The 19,385-nt window shown below is 41.6% G+C and overlaps 1 protein-coding gene across 4 annotated transcripts in view; it reads right to left on the reverse strand.

The window, feature by feature from the left end:
- CDC16 (cell division cycle 16) overlaps positions 1–19,385 on the reverse strand; it is a 226,676-nt gene that overhangs the window by 104,762 nt on the left and 102,529 nt on the right. For all 4 annotated transcript variants that reach the window (XR_004539864.1, XM_033948569.1, XM_033948568.1 and 1 more), the window contains 2 exons: positions 12,679–12,838; positions 4,739–4,833 (listed from right to left, as the gene is read on the reverse strand). Coding sequence is in view for 3 of the 4 variants with exons in the window: in XM_033948569.1 (XP_033804460.1) it covers positions 4,739–4,833; positions 12,679–12,838 (255 nt within the window). In the remaining variant the exon portion in view is untranslated. The remainder of the gene's footprint in view (positions 1–4,738; positions 4,834–12,678; positions 12,839–19,385) is intronic.

Genomic DNA, 19,385 nt, shown 5'->3' on the forward strand with positions numbered 1-19,385 from the left:
CATCCGCCAGATATGCCAGCCCTGACTCCACCTCCATGAACTCCTGGGGCAAAGAGTCCCCTGATGCCACCAGACCATCCATGATCTGCTGGACCCACTGAAGACAAGCCCATGCCGCATAAGAACTGCACACGGCTGCCTGTAGAGTCAGGGCTGCCACCCCAAAGGATGCTTTCAAGGAAGCTTCAATTCTCTTATCCTGAGGATCTCTAAGTGCCACTCCACCCTCTACAGGCAGAGTGGTCTTCCTAGCTAGAGCTGCTACTAGAGTATCCACCCTGGGCAGCCCGAAGTTCACCAAATCCTCCTGAGCTACCAGATACAACTGTCTCATAGCCTTGGCTACCCTGAGCCCATACTCTGGTGTGACCCATTCCGCAGCAATCAATTCCTGCATGACCTCATGCACTGGAAACGATCTAGGAGGCCTCCTAGTGCCTGCCATTAAGGGGTTGGGTATTGTTGCCACCCCTGGGTCTGGCTGAGAAATGTGAAGGCACTCCAAAGCCTTAGAAATAAATGCTGACAACTCCTCTTTCTGGAACAACCTCAGAACCACCGTTCATCACCCTCAGCCACTACCAACTCATCCATCTCTGTCTCATGCCCGCTGGAATCTCCAGTGGCCCCAAACAAAGTGAGAGCAAGATTAGGGCGAGAATCCTGCTCTTCCTCTGTGTCCAGCATTATCTTGCGCCGCTTGGCCCTGTTTTCCCCTGCATCAGCCTAAGGCTGGACCTGCAGTGCAGGAACCGAGGCATCCCCTGCCCCTTCTCCCTCTTTACCGGAGTTTGCCTTCTGCAACAAAAAGGCTTTGTGCATTACATAGACAAATTCTGGGGAGAAAGGCAGATAACCAGATTGCCAACCTTCCAACCCTGGTTCACTCTGCACCTTCCCTCCCCACCCCCCCATCGGACTTGCTCGGGTTAACAACCGTCGCCACAGAGGCCCGCTCCTGCAACAGAGCTTGCAATGCACCAGCCACGTCGGACTCGTGGGACAAAGATATGCCCTTTGGCACCGCCAAACTCAAACCCACATCCTACGTACAACCGGCCACACAAATTCCCGCCGGCGTCCTCCGCTTCCCACAGCGGGAACACCGCTTAACTGCCTCCATTGCCATATGCGCCCCCTTTAGTCAGTAACCCGGCACAAACCCAAAAACCAACAAGAAATACTTCAAATTATCTTACCAGAAGGCAAAAGAAAGAAGCTTTTGTTGCAGCGGCTAGTGGATGCCGGCACCCAGGGTCGTTTTTTTTTTTTAATGGGAAAGAAACCTCCGACCCCATCAGCTTCTCTGTAATGGTAGGGAGGGTGGGGAAGGGCTCAGGTGGGCCTATGTGTTGCCCTCAAAGTTGGCCCAGCTCGGCCAACACCCCAAGACTCAATTGAAGCCACAACAACAGGAGCAACAAGCCTTCCATCCTCAGGAGCAGCAACCAGGAACCAGAATGATAGCCACCATCCAACCTGCTGGAGATAGAGCATAATGATTGGCAAGAAGGAGTTCCATCCAGATATACTCCTGAAAATCAGGGCTTTATCTCCATCTGCTGGTACGTATGTGCTATCCCACTGGTCTATGGATTCATCTGCTGCCAGTGCTAAGGAAAATCATTTTTCCTATCCTTGTTGTCTGGTGATTTCAATGAGTCTCTGGTTGCACTTCCTTCTGACTGTGCATCCAATATTTCTTTCTTTCTGCCTCCTGCAAGCTTCCTCTCCTCCAGACCTCATTCCCTTTTCCAACCAACATCTCCCTCTGTCCCTCCATGAGCCCAACTTTTCTTCCTCTCTCTTCCACCCCCACTGGCAACATGTCTCCCTCTCTCTCACATACTGTCTATCTGTCTTGAGAAAGCCAGGAATCTCTCCTACCTCCTCTACTGCCACATCCAACATTTTTCCCTCTCTCATCCCCATGATCATGTGCATTTTTCACCACTCCCGAGCAGTCCTATGCCCATTTCTCCTTCTATCACCGCTCTCCAGCACATGCCACATTTCTCCCTCCATCACTATGTCCAACATTCCTCCCCCTTGCATCCCCTTCAATCTGTCCCTCTGTTCCCTCTCCACCATCATATCCAACATTTCTCCCTCTCATCCTTCTATTTCCCATGCATCTCTACCTCACTCCTCTCTCTCTCTCTGCCAATTTTCTTCTTTCTTCCTTTCCCCATGTCCACCATCTCTTTCCCTCTCACTCATCCACTCATGCCCAACAATTCTCCCTTTCTAGTCCCTCCCTATGTCCCAAGTTAGTGCCCCCTTCCTCCCTCCCTTCTGTGTCCCATGTTCATGCCCCCTCCCTTCATTCTGTGTCCCAAGTTCATGACCCCTCTGCCTTCAAGGTGATTTTTGTCTCAAAATCTTGCTCCTCCCATGTCCTTCCGTGCTCCTTTCCCCCCCCCCCCCCGATCATGTCTCATCTTTCCCTTACTTGTTCAAGCCACATTCACTCCTTCTGCCTTCAGCAGCACTCATTGCAGGGACATGCAGGCAGCAATTCACATGCTGCACATGGCTGACCCACAAGCCTTCCCTCTGACATCAACTCTGACATCAGACAGGTTTCTGGGTCAGCTACGTGCAACATGGGAACTACTGCCTGCACTTCCCTGCAATGAGAGCTGCTGAAGGCACAAGGAGGTAACTGGGAACATTCTTTCCCCCCCCTACTACCAGGAAAGCTTTTCTCCGACGTCAGCTCTGACATCGGAGGGAAGTCCTCTGGGTCGGCTTCAGTGGAGGGGGCGGATGGGAAGGAGGGATCCCTGGGAACAGCTTGACAGGAAGGAGGGATCCCCAGCGGAAGCTTGGACAGAAGGGTGGAGGGCAAGAAGGAGGGGTCCCCAGCAGCAGCTTCAGTGGGCGGCCAGTGCTATGTACCCCTAAGAGTACGTGCACCGCATGTTGAGAAATACTGTTCTATGTCTTTACAACAGAAACAGGTTTTGGGAGATGCATTTCAACCTAACCAATTTTATGCGTTAGGCATGACTAACATTAAAACAAAAAGCACTGCAAACTCTAATGATTTCATTTTTTTCTTGCAGAATTATTTCCACCATGACTCAGTGTCTTACTGCTAATCAAATTGCTTCTATAGTGCTAACTACATAGACAGTACCTATTGATTAGCGCACTGCGCAATGCATTGCGCCAACCTCACTCTTAGATGTTCAGGAATAATGACGATTGCACAAATATTTCCCAATCGGTTATTTTTTATTACCTTTAACAAGAGCATCTTTCAGAAGGCATTTGAACAATGGAGACCCTTCAGGTGTGAAAATTGCACTTCTCCTGAAGCAAGGCATGGTCTCAAAAAGTCTATACTGGTGCGTTCCTTTATACCTTCACAATGACCAGTATGACATCACTCTTCATCGACCAATCAGCCAACAGAGGCTGTCCTTGGGTTTTTTGAACAAAGAAATTCCTTTTAAGCAGCTCAAAGATGAGTTTTACAATCATATTTTTGTTTACATCAATTTCTGAATGCACAACACATTATAACATACCCAATGAACACTTTGTAATTCTCAAAAAGTTTAAATCAACCAGCCTTTCTGACCAAGACTCAGTAACGCTGACAGCTTCAAATTTCACTGACACACACAAGAACAGAAGACCCAGATCCCCCTTACTGATAATTTCCTAATATGGGCTTAAAGGAGCCCTGAAACAGCCTCCTGAAATGTCAGTGTAGAGAGAATTGCCTAGCTTAAAGGTCAGAGAGGTCAAAATACAGATGTGGTACTTCTCAGGACTTCTCAACCTCTCAGAGTTTAAAATATATAAGGGTACAATTTGCAAAACCATTTTCATATTTAAATGTTCATACTATTCTCATCCATCCAATCACACACACATATGGGATCCCATACAGTCACTCAAAGCCACATGCCATATTTCATTCATAGTTCAGTCCTATTCAATACTTCTTTAGAGCATATTTTTTAAACTTTAGGCTTTCTTATTTATCCAGCAATGGAATGCCAGGCACATCTGTTTTCACTCAGGCCATGAGGTTTCCTCTATCCACACAAAGGACACCACAGGCCTTTTTTTAAGTGGAAAACCTTCAGTATGTTTTTCAACAAGAAGAAGAGACACAAAGAACAACAGAAAACAAGATGGAGTCAGATTAAAACAAAATGGCGTTATTAATAATATGGAGTCATTAATACCTCTATGCATTATTATTTATACACATAATTACCTGATTTCTATATGATCCTCATACAAATAGTGAATTCCCATTTTCCTATGCTATATATCGGTTTCCTGGTCTTTTGTTTATTATCCTGACTTTTCAAAGTTTTAAATGTGTTTGCATGTATATATGACCCTCTGATCAGGACTAGAAAGGTCCCTGTCACACCCTGCTAATGCTTCTGCATAGTTTGTGCCAAACCAGGCCTATACACTATGCATACAGGATACTGGAAATTCTAGTCCTAGAGAAGTCTATCAGAAAGAGCTGCATATGCTTGCATTAACTCCCCAATAGATTTAAAGTTAGCTGGAAAGTAGTTTGGTGTAGAGAACCCAGAAACAAAACTTAAAATTACACATATATTCATTTAAAAACATTTTTTCCATCCAGTAGTCTATGTTCACAAGTAACATATTAACCTAGCATTCTCTGAAAACACTGAAAAGCATTCTATCAAACAACTTTCATGAGAAATTAAAATATCAGTTGTGACAAGAAATCTACCTTTTTCAACTTGTTCTCAAACAGAAAATGCAGCAGCTCCTGGTCATCTTCTGAACACTGTTTACTAAGAGGTAGAGATTCAAGAAGTTCTTTCTCTGTGGAAAATTATTTGCATTTTAAATTTTGAACATAAGAAGTTGAAAATAAGTGCATAACAAAGAAACATATCCATTGAGGACTTGATACAATCTTCTATGACAGAAAAGATTAAGGATAATTCACATGAAAACATTGGCTCAGATAAATAGGTGCCTTATCTGTAAAACCTCCCAACTGATCAACCACATTAATTCAGGTTTGTGTGCGCATACAGGTGCCAATGTAGAAAGCCTCATAATACAGCCAGCTCAGTGCACGGCTCTTCTGCAAAATTAATGATTCCAAAATACCACAGTATGCTGTAAGAAGTAATCATACAAATTACTGCTATGTTAAAACTGCACCAATAATCCGCAGCTCATTGAGAAATGTTACCCTTCCTTTCAGTACATGAGCAGTGATTGGCCTATGCACTGACAGAAAGGGTGACAAAAAAAAACAAGAAAGAAAACCAGGCCGACAGTATCTGCATTGGCCCTCTCTCTCCTCCTGAACTCCTAATCCCTGGTGTCTACCAGCACCCCCACCCCACCAACCTGACCCCCAGCTTTAAAAAAATTCCCTTGTGTCTTCTCTAATCCCACCCCCTCCCCAATAAAAATCCCTGTTGTCTAAGGCACCCCCATCCCACATGACCTTCCCTTTCTCTAGCTTTGATATCTAGTGGCAATGTCCCTTCCCAGATCATAGTGTACAATTTCCACTCAATATAGGAGGTGCATCTGCAGTGTTCTATTCCACAGAGTAACTCCTCTCTAATCAAGAAAAGACCTCAGAATTGGAGCCTACGCGTAGTCTTATCATAGACTAAACTGTCAGTGTAGTTTTTTCTGCTCCAGTCATTGGCCAAAAAACCTGAAGTTTATATTTATTTTCAAATACTTTAATTATTCTTACTTTTTTCTTTTTTTAATTTTTATAACTTAAACCATATCTTAAAATATCATATATCGTTTAAAGTCACCAGAGATGCATTGCTCCCTTGGTTTGAAAAACAATTGACAATTAGTTACTTATCTCAGTCAGTGTTTGTTCAGTATTTTTTCATTGTTTGTTTTAATATGCCGACGCGGCCAGCGTTTCGCGGATTTTATCCTTTGTCCACTGCAGTGGATAAAATCCGCGAAACGCTGGCTGCGTCAGCATATTACAACAAACAATGAAAAAATACTGAACAAACACTGACTGAGATAAGTAACTAACTGTCAATTGTTTTTCAAACCAAGGGAGCAATGTATTTCTGGTGACTTTAAACGATATATGATATTTTAAGATATAGTTTAAGTTATAAAAATTAAAAAAAGAAAAAAATTAAGAATAATTAAAGTATTTGAAAATAAATATAAACTTCAGGTTTTTGGGCCAATGACTGGAGCATGGAGCAGAAAAAACTATGCTAACAGTTCAGTCTATGATAAGACTGTGCATAGGCTCCAATTCTGAGGCCTTTTCCTGATTAGAGAGGAGTTACTCTATGGAATAGAACACTGCAGATGCACCTCCTATATTGAGTAGAAATAGTACGCTACGTTATATTGATTATTTGGACCACTCAGGGTGATAATATTTTAGGTTGCCTTCCCAGATCATACCATAAAGGAAGCAGGAGTGATAACCACTCACTCCCATCTCTGGCTCTGCCATTTTGGAAAATACATATCCTGATACTACCACATAAATGAATTTTTCCCTTACTCTGTAGTCTCTGCCCAAATAATAATAAGTTCAAGTTCAATTTATTTGATATACTGCAAATATAAAAGTTAAAATCTAAGTGGTTTACAATATAAAAATATGGGCAAAAAGCAAAGTTATTTAAATGTAGCAGGTGTTCTCCAAGGACAACAGGAAAAATATTCTCACAGCTGGGTGATGCTATCCAACAGAGCCTGGCACAAAGCTTGCTAGCATAAATTTAAGTAGAAGCTTCTAGCAGCATAATAAAGGAGTCATGAGGAGTCTTATTTAACATGTTTTCTATTACAGTTGACCTGTATTGAATGCTCTATTTATGTGATAAGAACTACCAGCCATTGAGATAGGCATATTCAACCCGTGTTAAGCAGTCTTCTATGTCTTCTTTCACCAGATTTCTTTCTGTATTACATTCACCTAGCCTTCTATTCTTCTCTACCCTTCTACTTTCTAGTTTCATTTTACTTTATTACTTGTATACTTCCAAAAGATGTTTATCTGATTATAAATGTTCAACAATGTTTAGTTATGTCTCATTTTCAAAATTTCAATGTATTTGTCTTTGCTAATTGATTTTATCATTCTTTGTTCAATAATTACTTTTATTGTTTGTTTTTTGCTTGATGTGATTTTATTAGTTTATATTATGTGTTTCATATTAGTTTATATTATATGCTTCATATTATTTTTATTATTGTTTTTAACTTGTCACGACTCAATAGACTCTTGACAAAGGCATAGATGCTGAAACACTGTCAGTGTCGAGTCTTCCGAGTCCTCGCAGTGCTACTATAAATAAAGTTGGACTAATGGAGATGTAAACAACCAGAAGTATGTTGTGCTTGGTTGGATTCTGAAGGTGCATACAAAAATTTTAAAATTCAAAGATTAAAACATTTTTTGCCAGTTGGCATCAATCAGTAGTATATAACCCACATTTAAATGAGAGTGGGTCCAGGATTGGGATTACATACTAGTACTTGAAATTTGGATTTATATTTTTGTACTAGATATAGTGGCTTGATTTTTGAGCATTAGACCCTGATCATGACACTTCTGTCTAGTCTCTCTGTCTGAAGATGCATAAAAGAACTCAGAATTTGAGACAGTCCCAACAGGAGAACCTTTTTTGGTCCTTCTATCGACACTGGCATTGGAAGCATCAGCCCTCATAGCTTTTAGAGCTGCATTAGCTACTGGGAGTGAACCAGCATAAAGAATGTATCCGTCTGCCTCGACATTGATCACTGGTAGCAAACCCCAGGATTGTTCACAGCTGAAACGATGGGAGCGGAACCACATAAGTTAAACGCAAATAGGGACGGAGGTGTGGAAGACCCTGATTGATTTTCAGAGGATTGTGTTCTTAGGAGCTAGCTAAACTAAAGATTGACAAAGTGATGGGGCCGGATGGTGTACTGAAGAAACTTAGGAACGTTCTGGTGGCTCCACTGTCGGAACTTTTCAATGTTTCTCCAGAGTTGGGAGTGGTACCAGAGGACTGGAGAAGAGTGGATGTGGTTCCTTGTCACAAAAGTGAAAGTAAGGAAGAGCAGGGAACTATAGGCCGGTAAGTCTGACTTCTATGGTAAGTAATTTAATGGAAACACTTTTAAAACAGAGAATAGTGATGCCTCTGAAATCCAATGAATTACATGACCCGGGGTAACATGGATTCACTAGAGCACAGGTGTCACTAGAGCCTGCGGGGCAAATCTGGCCCGTAAAGTCATTTTATGTGGCCCGCAATCCGATGCCCCCAGTTTTACCTTGTGGCCGGCTTCCTCCTCCTCACAGATGTAATGTGCAAGGAGCCGCGTGCAGCGGCTCCTCGAGCATCCCACACCTCATCCAGAAGCATTCCCTCTGACGTTGCGACGTCAGAGAGAAGGCTTCCGGTTCAGGTGTAGGACGCGCGAGGAGCCGCTGCATGCGGCTCCGTGCACACTACGGCTGTGAGGAGGGAGCCGGCCACAAGATGATATAGGGGGGGCATCGGACCGCAGGCCACATAAAACGGCCAGGTTGGAACCAGCCAAAAGGTTAGACACCCGCCGGAGGGAGGCACAACACGGAGGGAGGGAGACAACAAAGGTAGGGGGAATGGTTTTATTTTCAAGTTAGTGTTTGAATTGTGTCAATTTTGAGCATTTTAATCTGCTGTCTATCTTTTGCACTGCTCAGGAACAAATACATTTGTTTCTTTTTCTCTGGCGATTGTACTGCATGCAGAATCTTGAATCTTAGGGTGTTTTTAAAAATATATTAGTACTTTTAGTTTTTGTCCCCATATTTGCTTAGGGGTTATCTGTGTTCTGGTAGGAATGAATGTTGAGAAGCATACAGTGTATTTTGTTTTGTTTAATTTTGTGGTTAACCATTACCATGTGTTAATAAGATTATATTGTGTGTGTACAGTATATATGAAAAATGAATGGAAAAATTGTGTTATAATTAGTATTATTATGGGGGCGGGGTCTGGGGCAGAGATTGGTTGGGGTCTGGCCTGCGGCTTAGCCTGTGTTTTGGATTTCGGCCCCTTAATGTGATTGAGCTTGACACCCCTGCACTAGACATAGGTCTTGTCAGACAAATCTGATCAATTTCTTTGACGGGGAAACCAGAGAATTGAATAGAGGGAGTGAACTAGATATGGTGTATTAGATTTTAGCAAAGCCTTTGAAAGTGTTCCACACAGATGTCTAATAAATAAACTGAGTGCTGTCGATATGGGACCCAAAGCTACGTACTGGGTCAGGAACTGGTTGAGTGGAAGATGACAGAAGGTAATGGTCAATCGAGATCGCTCTGAGGAAAGGGATATTACCAGTGCTGTGCCTCAAGATTCGGTTCTTGGATTTGTTTGTTTGTTTTATTAACATTTTTGTAAACGATATAGCTGGAGGGCTGTCAGGTAAAGTTTTCCCCTTTGCAGATGATACCAAAATATGCAATAGAGTAGACATTCCTGATGGTATGAATAACATGTGGAAGGACCTAGCGAAACTTAAATGGTCTGAAATTTGGCAACTAAGATTTAATGCTAAGAAATGCAAGGTCATGTATTTGGTCTGCAGAAACCCCACGGAATGGGACAGTTTAGGGGGTGAAGAACTTTTGTGCCCGAAAGAGAAGCGTGACTTGGGTGTGATAATATGTGTTGATCTTAAGGTGGCCAAACAGGTTGAAAAGGCAATGGTGAAAGCTAGAAGAATGTTAGGTTGCACAGAGAGAGGTATGGGCTGTAGGAAAAAGGATGCCTCTGGTGAGACCTCATTTATGTACTATTTTGGAGATTAGACCTTCAAAAAGATAAACAGGATTGAGATCCAAGATGGCGTCCGGTACCTGTGACTGGTGAGACGCTGTGGAAATCACCGATTGCTTTCTTTCGATTTCAGTCCTTTTTCTTCCACTGCGATGCCGAAGAGACGGGGTAAGAGCTCTGCTGCAGCCTCGCGGCGCTCTGAACACCCCCCTCTTGCTTCCATCGAGCAATTTTTGCAGCGTCTTCAGAGGGAGCCTGCAGTTTCGGGGAGTCGCCCATTGGACCCTGCGGCGTGGAGTGACGCCGACCCGGAAGTCCTAGGGCTAGATACAACTCTGAGCCCCGATCAAAGGATTCCACCTCCCCCACCGCTGAGCGCTAGCTCGCCACGTGAAGGGAGCGAGCCAGAAGAAGCAGCACTCCCCGACCGAGAGGCTGAACCATCTGGGAGCCAGCAAGGAGAAGTCTCTTTGGACTTTTTAAGCCCAGAGACAGTTCCAGCAGACAGGAGATCAGTGGGAGGAGAAAACCCGGATCGGCAGACAGAAGGCAGCCAAGGTGAGCCGTTTTCAACTTTACATGAGCTTTCCTTTAAACATGAAAAACCAGCTGAAGTGACTCTTGACTCAATATGGGACTTAGTTTCCAAACTGGGAGACTCACTAACTAAACAGATTAAAGAAGGTGAAAAGACTATAAGAACTCAAAAACAAACAATAGAGGAAAATAAACAGGAAATTTCCAATATGAAAGAAAAAGCAGAAATTGAAAAAGAAGTAATAATGATTAAGCAAGTTCAATCTACAATAATAAAAGATAATCAAATTATTAGAAGAAAATTGGAAACAATAGAAAATAATTATCGGGCCAATAATCTGCGCTTGCTGAATTTCCCAAAGGTTCCATCTATAAACCCAAGGGAGATGATAAAAAGGTACTTTAAAGAGATATTAAATATCCCCGAGGAATCAATACCTCCTCTCACTCGGGTGTACTATTTGCCTACTAAAGTAATGGATCAGCAAGCGGAGGATCAGAAACAGGTTGAACAAGAACCTCAATTAGATTTAACAGCAATCCTGGAAGTATCTGATAAAGATTTGGCTAAACCAGCAACTCTTCTATTATCTGTGGCGTTATTGCCAGACAAAGATTGGATATTAAAAATGTTTTTTAAAAATAAAATAAGGAGTTCCTGAGCTTGAAAATTCAAGTATTCCCAGATGTTAGTAAAGAAACTCAGAATCGTAGACGTCAATTTCTTTTGTTGAAATCAGGAGTTGCGCAGTTGGGTGGTATTTTCTTTTTGCGCTTTCCATGTAAATGTATAGTAAGGTATCGTGACAATAAATATGTGTTTTTTGAACCGGCCCAACTTACAGCTTTCTTGACGCTAAAACATTTGGAAAAGGAAGGAACAACAACAACAATGGACTTGACTAATAGAATATAAAGCTCCTTAACCCAGACATCAGATACCTTTTTCTTTGTATAGGATTTATTATTTGAATTTCCTTAAAATTCACTCATAAGCTCTTGGATCCAATATGAGGACTTGAGATTGTCTGAGTAGAGATTTATTGTGGAAAATTGTTTCCCTTTTTTCTTTTAAATATATGTATAATCAGACAATCTTTCTGTACAAAATGTTTGATTTTGTTAAAAATTTAAAACTGATAAATAAAAAAAAAAAAAAGATAAACAGGATTGAGTTGGTTCAGAGAAAGGCTACTAAAATGGTCGGTGGTCTTCGTCATAAGGCTTATGTGGACAGACTTAAAGATCTAAATATGTATACTTTGGAGAACGGTGGGAGATATAATAGAGACATTTAAATACCTACGTGGCATAAATGTGTATGAGGGAGTCTCTTTCATTGGAAAGGAAGCTCTGTAATAAGAGGGCATAAGATGAGTTAAGAAGCGATAGGTTAAGGGAATACTTATTTTTTACAGAAAGGGTGGTAGATGCAAGGAATAGTCTTCCAGTAGGAGTAGAGGAGACAAAAGACTGTGTCTGAATTCAAGAAAGCGTGGGACAGACATGTGGAATCTCTTAGAGAGGAGATAGTGGATGCTGCAGATGGGCAGACTGGTGGGTCATTTGGCTTTTATCTGCCATCACGTTTCTAGGTTTCAGTCGTGAGGAAGAAAAAAACCAAAATTTTGATTTCCAAAGAAAACTCCAGATCAATGCTGAATCCTAAGCAGGCCTCATAGCCGGAAAAAAAAAATAAATAAAAGAAACCTCAAAGTGCCACAAAAACCTAAGGCATATACTACCCGGCAGGGAAAGGTGGAAAAATCCTCAACAATGACAAAAGGATATTCTACACAGGAGGGCAACTCTGTGAAGGAAAAGAGATCCACTGAAGAGAGCTGACAAAACATGATTTCTCTGCTCCGTAGACTGTTAGTCCCACATGATCACATTGGGCAGGAAAGCACTTGTGCTTCTATAGTGGGACACTACCAAAAATTTCTTAAAGCTGTAGAATGCTGGGTAGTATCTGCACTGGGGCTCTTCAGATAATGTCACTCAAGTGTGAGAATTGTTATCCTGCTTGTCCTTGGAGAAGCGTTTTTCCATCTTGAGTTTTGTGAGGAAAATCTCAACACACCTGGCCCTCACGCGCTAGCAATTTCATTACCCTTTGAAGTAGATGTTATAATTTAATACACTTTGTGCACCAATTTCAAATTGAGTTACTCATCACTGCCTTTTCCAAAGAGTTTTGGGAAACTATACCAGCCATGCTATTATATGCTAAATAATTTTACAGGAAGGCTAGATTTAAAAAATGATTTCTCTTGATGTTAACATACCAAAACAGTGCTGGTATTCAGTATAGATCTGAATAAAATGTTATTATCCAAACCTTCTTGAGCTGTAAGCATGTGGTGTGTTGTTAAAAGGTCAAATGCTTCAAAGCAATAAACATCAAGCTTCAAGGCCTCTTTGTAGCTGTGTGTTGCTAGGGTTCTATTATCCAAAGCATCATAAATTTTCCCACGTAGAAGACAGATAGAGCTCTTGATCTGGTACAAAAAAAAAATGCAAAGAATATCTGTACTTTAAAAAAAAACAACAACTTTATATTAAGGTAATGTTTACAAAATTTCCATAATCAGTATCAGACATCTTTTTCCAAAACCAGCAAGATTAGATTTATAAAGGGAAATCTGGTAAAACCAAAAAAGATAAATTTCAGCACTGCTAATAGTCCATCAATATGAACATAAGAATCATCCCTAATACCATTAAAAAATGCATACATCCTATATAATAAAAGGTTAAGCGGCACATGCGCTTTTAAAAAAGCGTGATCCCTGCCGCTGTGGTGTGTGATCCGTGGCCATGTTCCATTTTAGAACCCAGCTGCAGGGATCACTCTGGCCACTCACCCTCCTCCCGCCCTCACTCAGCAGCCCGAAGCACAGGCAAGCTCTCTCCCTGCCCGCATCCGCGAACACAATGGAGCTTCAATTCACCAACTGCCGCCGCCACTGCTCCTCCTCTTCCAAAGCAGCCTGCGATCGTGGCCAGCTTTAGCGAACCGTGCAGGCTGCTCTCCAAACTCAGTAGCAGTTCCCTCTGACGCACGGGATCGCGTCAGAGGGAACATGCTACCGAGTTGGAGAGCGGCCTGCGAGGTTCGCTAAAGCCGGCCACCACGATCGCAGGCTGCTTTGAAGAGGAGCAGGCTAGAAGACGCCGGGATGGAGGGAGGGTAAGAATGGGGCCAATAGAGGGGGGGCCAGGGGGAAAGGGGGCTGCTTTGGGGGGAGGGGTGTGCTTGGGACAGACAGCTGTGCTTGGGGGGGAGGGGGAAGACAGAAGGGGCCATGGAGAGACAGGGAGAGGGAAAGGGGGCTGCTTTTGGAGGGGGAAGTGTTCTGGGGACACACAGCTTTGCTGTGGGGGGAAGACAGAAGGGGCCATGGAGAGATAGGGAGAGGGAAAGGGGGCTGCTTTGGGGGGGGAAGTGTGCTTGGGACAGACAGCTTTGCTCTGGGGGGAAAGACAGAAGGGGCCATGGAGAGACAGGGAGAGGGAAAGGGGACTGCTTTGGAGGGAGGGGTGTGCTTGGGGCAAACAGCTTTGCTCTGGGGGGGAGACAGAAGGGGCCATGGAGAGACAGGGAGAGGGAAAGGGGGCTGCTTTGAGGGGAGGGGTGTGCTTGGGGCAAACAGCTTTGCTCTGGGGGGGAAGACAAAAGAGGGCCATGGAGAGACAGTTAGGGAGAGGGAAAGGGGGCTGCTTTGGGGGAAGGTGTGTGCTGGGGACAGACAGCTTTGCTTGGGGGGGGGGGAAGACAGAAGGACACAGACAGCAGCCAAGAAGAGAGAGATAAAGAAACACAGACAGACAGACACATCTATTCTAGCACCCGTTAATGTAACGGGCTTAAAGACTAGTAAATAAATAAAATAATATCTTTCTGGTCAGGCTGACACCATCTAGGAACCAGCAATTGGAATAAAACAAGGTGGCCTCTAGTTACTATACTAACTTTGCCCTGAGAAAAATTCCAAATGAAAGGTTTCCTAAAACATATGATGCAGAAATAAATTTTAATCAGACACTTACAAGGAAAATCAAGTCAATATAATCCTCCAGTTTATAAAACTCAAAGTTTTAATAGTATCTGCTTATATTTGTTCCAATCAGTTTTAGCCACATCTGGAAATACTCTTAACATTACAATTTAAGAACAGCTTATTTATTTATTTATTCAATTTTCTATACCATTCTCCCAGGGGAGCTCAGAACGATTTACATGCATTTATTCAGGTACTCAAGCAGTTTTCCCTCTCTGTCCTGGTGGGCTCACAATCTATCTAACGTACCACCATTATTAAATTAATAAGTCACATAATCGGAGGACCAGTCTCTATCCCGATCTAAATAACATTCACTTCTATTCATTAACATCTCTTCTATTCATTAACATGTTACAAGTTTACTTTGATATTTTAACTTACTCATTTGGCACATGAGAATATTCTGCCACTTTTATAAGAGGGGCAATATAGTAAGCTCTTGAAATAGGAATAGATTGATCAGGAATCTCCAAAACGTAAAGCTATCTATTTAAAATGTAAAGCTAGCTATCCTCTTCATAACCCCTAATTTCTTATTATGTCCTTCCCTCATTTATTGAATTACCTGTAAACGGTGCCGAGCTCTATCTTTATGGAGATGATGCGGTATACAAATTTAAGGTTTAGTTTAGTTTAGAATCTTTGGAATCTCAAAAAATATATGATGCATTTCAGCAGGTGACGCTGTCAACACTTTAGGAAACCTTAAATCCTGGTGCCTCATCACATTCTCTAATTTTTCTCTGTTATTGTGAATAAGCTCTTCTCAAATGACTCTAGCCTCTTAAACTTACCTTCTAATTAGTATCCAAAACAAATATTTTCTCCACTCTACACATCTGAGTTGTAAAGGCTTTTTCAAGTTTAGCAACAGCATCCCATATACAGATCAGAGCTTAACATTCCTCTCCTGGAGGCACACCTAGCCAGTCAGGTTTCATTTATTTAATTTTCTATACCGTTCTCCCAGGGGGTTTACATGAATTTATTCAGGTACTCAATCATTTTTCCCTGGATGTCCCAGCGGGCTCACAATCTATCTAATGTACCTAGGGCAATGGGGGATTAAGTGACTTACCCAGGGTCACAAGGAGCAGCGTGGGCATGAACTCACAACCTCAGGGTGCTGAGCCACTATGCCAAACTCTCCCCCACATGACATTGATTTATATACAGTCGGTCTCCAATCAAGCAAACTTAGCGACTGTTATATTGGTAGCTTCAATAGAATTGCATATAGAAATATGGTTATCATTATGTGATTTTAACCTTTACTTCAAGAATACAGCATTATCAAACACAGTCAATTTTATTTCAGTATTGTCCATATTATGTTATGAACTGAAAATGTCAATTGCCACTCATGAGGCTGGTCATATATTAGATCAGAATTTTCAGCGACTCTGAGAAAGCTGGCCAGCTTCTTATCAAGAAATCCCTGATCAGATCACAAACTCTTGGTGCTACAATGGAAGGGTAATAAAGAGAATGTTTTGTCTTCTGTTTCTGTCTTCTACTTTCATCTAAAACTAAATGTAGAAAAATTGTTAGGGTTAGGGTTAGGGAATGATGGAATGATCTGGAACAGAGAGTAAATTTGGACAATGCTGAGCTTCTAGTTATTCTTAGAGACTATGGTGGACTGGATGAGGGAAAGATCTTAATATGGTAGTTTGAACAGCCTTTTTATAAGCTGCACCCTGAATATAGACTGCACATATTTTAAAGTCTAATGATTTTCATTTGGTTCTTCAGACCATGGTGCTTAATGGTTTATACTAATTCATTATATTTAGAACTTACTACATGTCAATTGGAGTTTGCCTAAATAGCTCAAAACATAGTTAAGTGGGGCGCCAGTGAGCACTGACTGTGATGGACGTGTGGTGAATGAGCTCCTGCATTTTTCAGTGATAAATCGAGAAAAACACTGCTTTAAAAGTACAGCACACTGTCGCTTTTACCAGCACTTATCATCGGAAGATGTCTACTACCAAACCTACTAAACGTAAGACTGTCGAGCCTCCTTCCCCGCAGAAAAATGCGGATGATAAAATCGAGGAGGCCTCTTCAGCCACCATCTTGGAGGAACTTCGTGCAATTAGAGATCTCCTCATAGACACGAAACAGGACATATCCGATGAAAGAAGATATTACCAACCTCAGAGAGGAATTTGGCACGGTAAAACAACGCACGGATGTATTAGAATTGAAAGTGCAAACTGCTGAAGATTCTATCAAACTACTTCACAAGCAAACCACCCGCATAGCCCATCTAAAATTGGCTTTGGAAACTGCTAATAATAATGCTAAACGCACCAGATTTCGGCTACTTGGCTTACCGGAAGGTAGAGAAGCGTGTGATCTTAAGGATTTCCTTGCAGCTCTTTTGCCTGAGCTGTTAAAAATCTCCCCGGATACAAAGCTGGAATTTGATACGGCGTACAGAGTGCCTCAGCACGTGGTGCGTCATGATCGTTTTCCACGCTCGATCGTGATCCAACTACTGCGGCAATCCCAGGTTCAACTGATTCTGCAAAAAGCTAAAACGCTTTCTCCTGTTATATTTGAAGGTACTAAACTCTTGATGGTGCCTGACCTCTCCAAGGAATCAGCAAAGAAACGAAAACAACTACTGGCCTTCAGGCCTAAACTTACTGCGATCGGAGCGAAACATGGTATGCTATACCCGGCTCGCATGCGGGTCACATATCATAATGCTACTAAAGATTAAACCAATCCGTCTGATTTGGCAGATTTCATTGAATCTGTACATCCAACAGCTATTGATAAAACCTGAATTCTCTGGAACTCGTGCTGTATGTACTCTCACGCACACTTGTGTGCTGCTGTTCAGCTTGCATGCTACTATTTAGTAGCTTCTGTTTCACCTAATAATGTTTAATATTGAAATGTTGACTATATGCAGTGTTCTTTCTGTTTCAAAAGTTGTTATAATGCTGGTTCTTACTCCACCATACGTTCTTCCTTTCCTGCTTGCCTACCCATGGAGCGTAGCGGGATTATCTCCCTTCTTCACTCTCCCTTTCTTGCTGGTATTTTTTCTGTTTTTTGGTATACATATGCACTCTCTATAGGGTGTTTTTTGTTTTTTTCACTATCACTGTCGCAGGCTACTGAACCACTTGTATCTCGATTTGTTATGGATATTTTCTGGCCTGCACGTAATTTCTGTCCATCACCCTCTATGTATACTTCTGAATGCATAAGCTACAATATATTAGTGCATCGAATGTACAGATATTTTCTCTCAGCTTTGGATATGTTCGTTTCCCTATTATTTCTCTTCCTTTTCTGTTTTATTATAGATATCTGTACATTTTTCAATACTCATGTCAAGCTTTCATCTGTTTTTGTCTTTTTATTGTCAATCTATTTCTTATCTAGAAAGGTCTATTTGACCTTTTTATTCTCTGCTTTCTTTGTCCTTTCTTTCTCAGTACTGTATTATTGTTTGACAGAACAGTTTCAGACACAGTTTTTTCTCTCAAATTTTATTTTCTCTTCTTTTGACACCTGGCTCTCACCTACAGATTCCACCAATATGATTCTGTATTATATGTTAACAATTGGTACACCTAACCAAAAATTCCAACTTTTCTGTATATGCTCTAGATATTATTCCATGCGCTGTGGCATTTACCATTACTGTATCTTCTCGCACCATCCTGCCTTGCCATACTATAGGATTCTTAAATGGGTTCATAATTGCTATAATGGTTTTATTGCACTGTTGACTCATATACACCTTATTGGTGATGCTAACTATATTTCATATGATAGGTATATGCCTCTTGATTATCAATTGCATTTAGGTATTACTATCTGTTTGACCAAGGGTTGTGGTCAGCAATGTCGTGCTAATGGCTCAATAGTTTCACTGTGCTTGTGTGTTTTACTACTATTGACTAAAACTGATCATTTATACATGCATAGCAGGTCTTATCAATTAGAATCCTTGATTACTACTAATTATAGCAGGATGATGCATGGTGCATGGGTCAGCACAATCTAGTGATTATTCCTATGATATACATAACACCATATGTATAGCTCCCTCAATTAGGGTCACTCAGCAATTCCTTATAAGTATATACTTGAAGGAGGATCAAAGGTTGAAAGTTGTTGTATATTCATACGTTCTGGTCCAACAAATATATTTTCACGCCTCTTATAAGCAACTCTGCTATCACATGTGTACAATTGCACTATTTCAGTTTGTGGCGTATCTTTGTTATATGAACCCATGTCACTTATTTGCTTTTCTCTGAATGTTAAAGGGTTTAATAATCCAATCAAACGTACAAAGATATTGAATTATACAGACCAATATCGTCCAGATATAATATTCTATCAAGAAACTCATCTATCTGCTACCGAATCCAGTAAAATCTGTCCTAAATGGGCCTACCCACCTCTCTTTTCGCCAGCTGATGGGAAAAAAAATGGTGTCCTCACTTTGATTAGAAAAAGACCTGATATCCAGATATTGTCCCACACAACGGATATGTTTGGCAGATGGCTCAAGGTCAACCTCAGTATAGCTAAGTCCACAATCACGGTTATTAATATTTATGCTCCGACTACTGATGACCCCCAGTTCTTCCGATCGTTGACTGAACTGATAATGTCTTCAGGAGATACACCGTGTATATTGGGAGGTGATTTTAATTTAATTGTGGACATGAAAAAGGATAGGAAGTCTAACGCAGTATACAGACAACCCAAAGCCTGGTCTAATCTTCATGATCTGTTATGTGTAACGAAAATGGTAGATATTTGGCGACTTCTACATCCCGATGAGCACACTTACACATTTTATTCTTCCCCTCACTCATCATATTCAAGAATAGACTATTTTTTTGCAAGTTACTCATTAATCTCCAAAGTAGACCATGCTGATATTCATCCCATAATGATCTCAGACCATGCTTCTATTACACTCAACTTAACGGATATT

Source organism: Geotrypetes seraphini, chromosome 6 (genome assembly GCF_902459505.1).
Source record: "Geotrypetes seraphini chromosome 6, aGeoSer1.1, whole genome shotgun sequence".
NCBI lineage: Eukaryota > Metazoa > Chordata > Amphibia > Gymnophiona > Dermophiidae > Geotrypetes > Geotrypetes seraphini.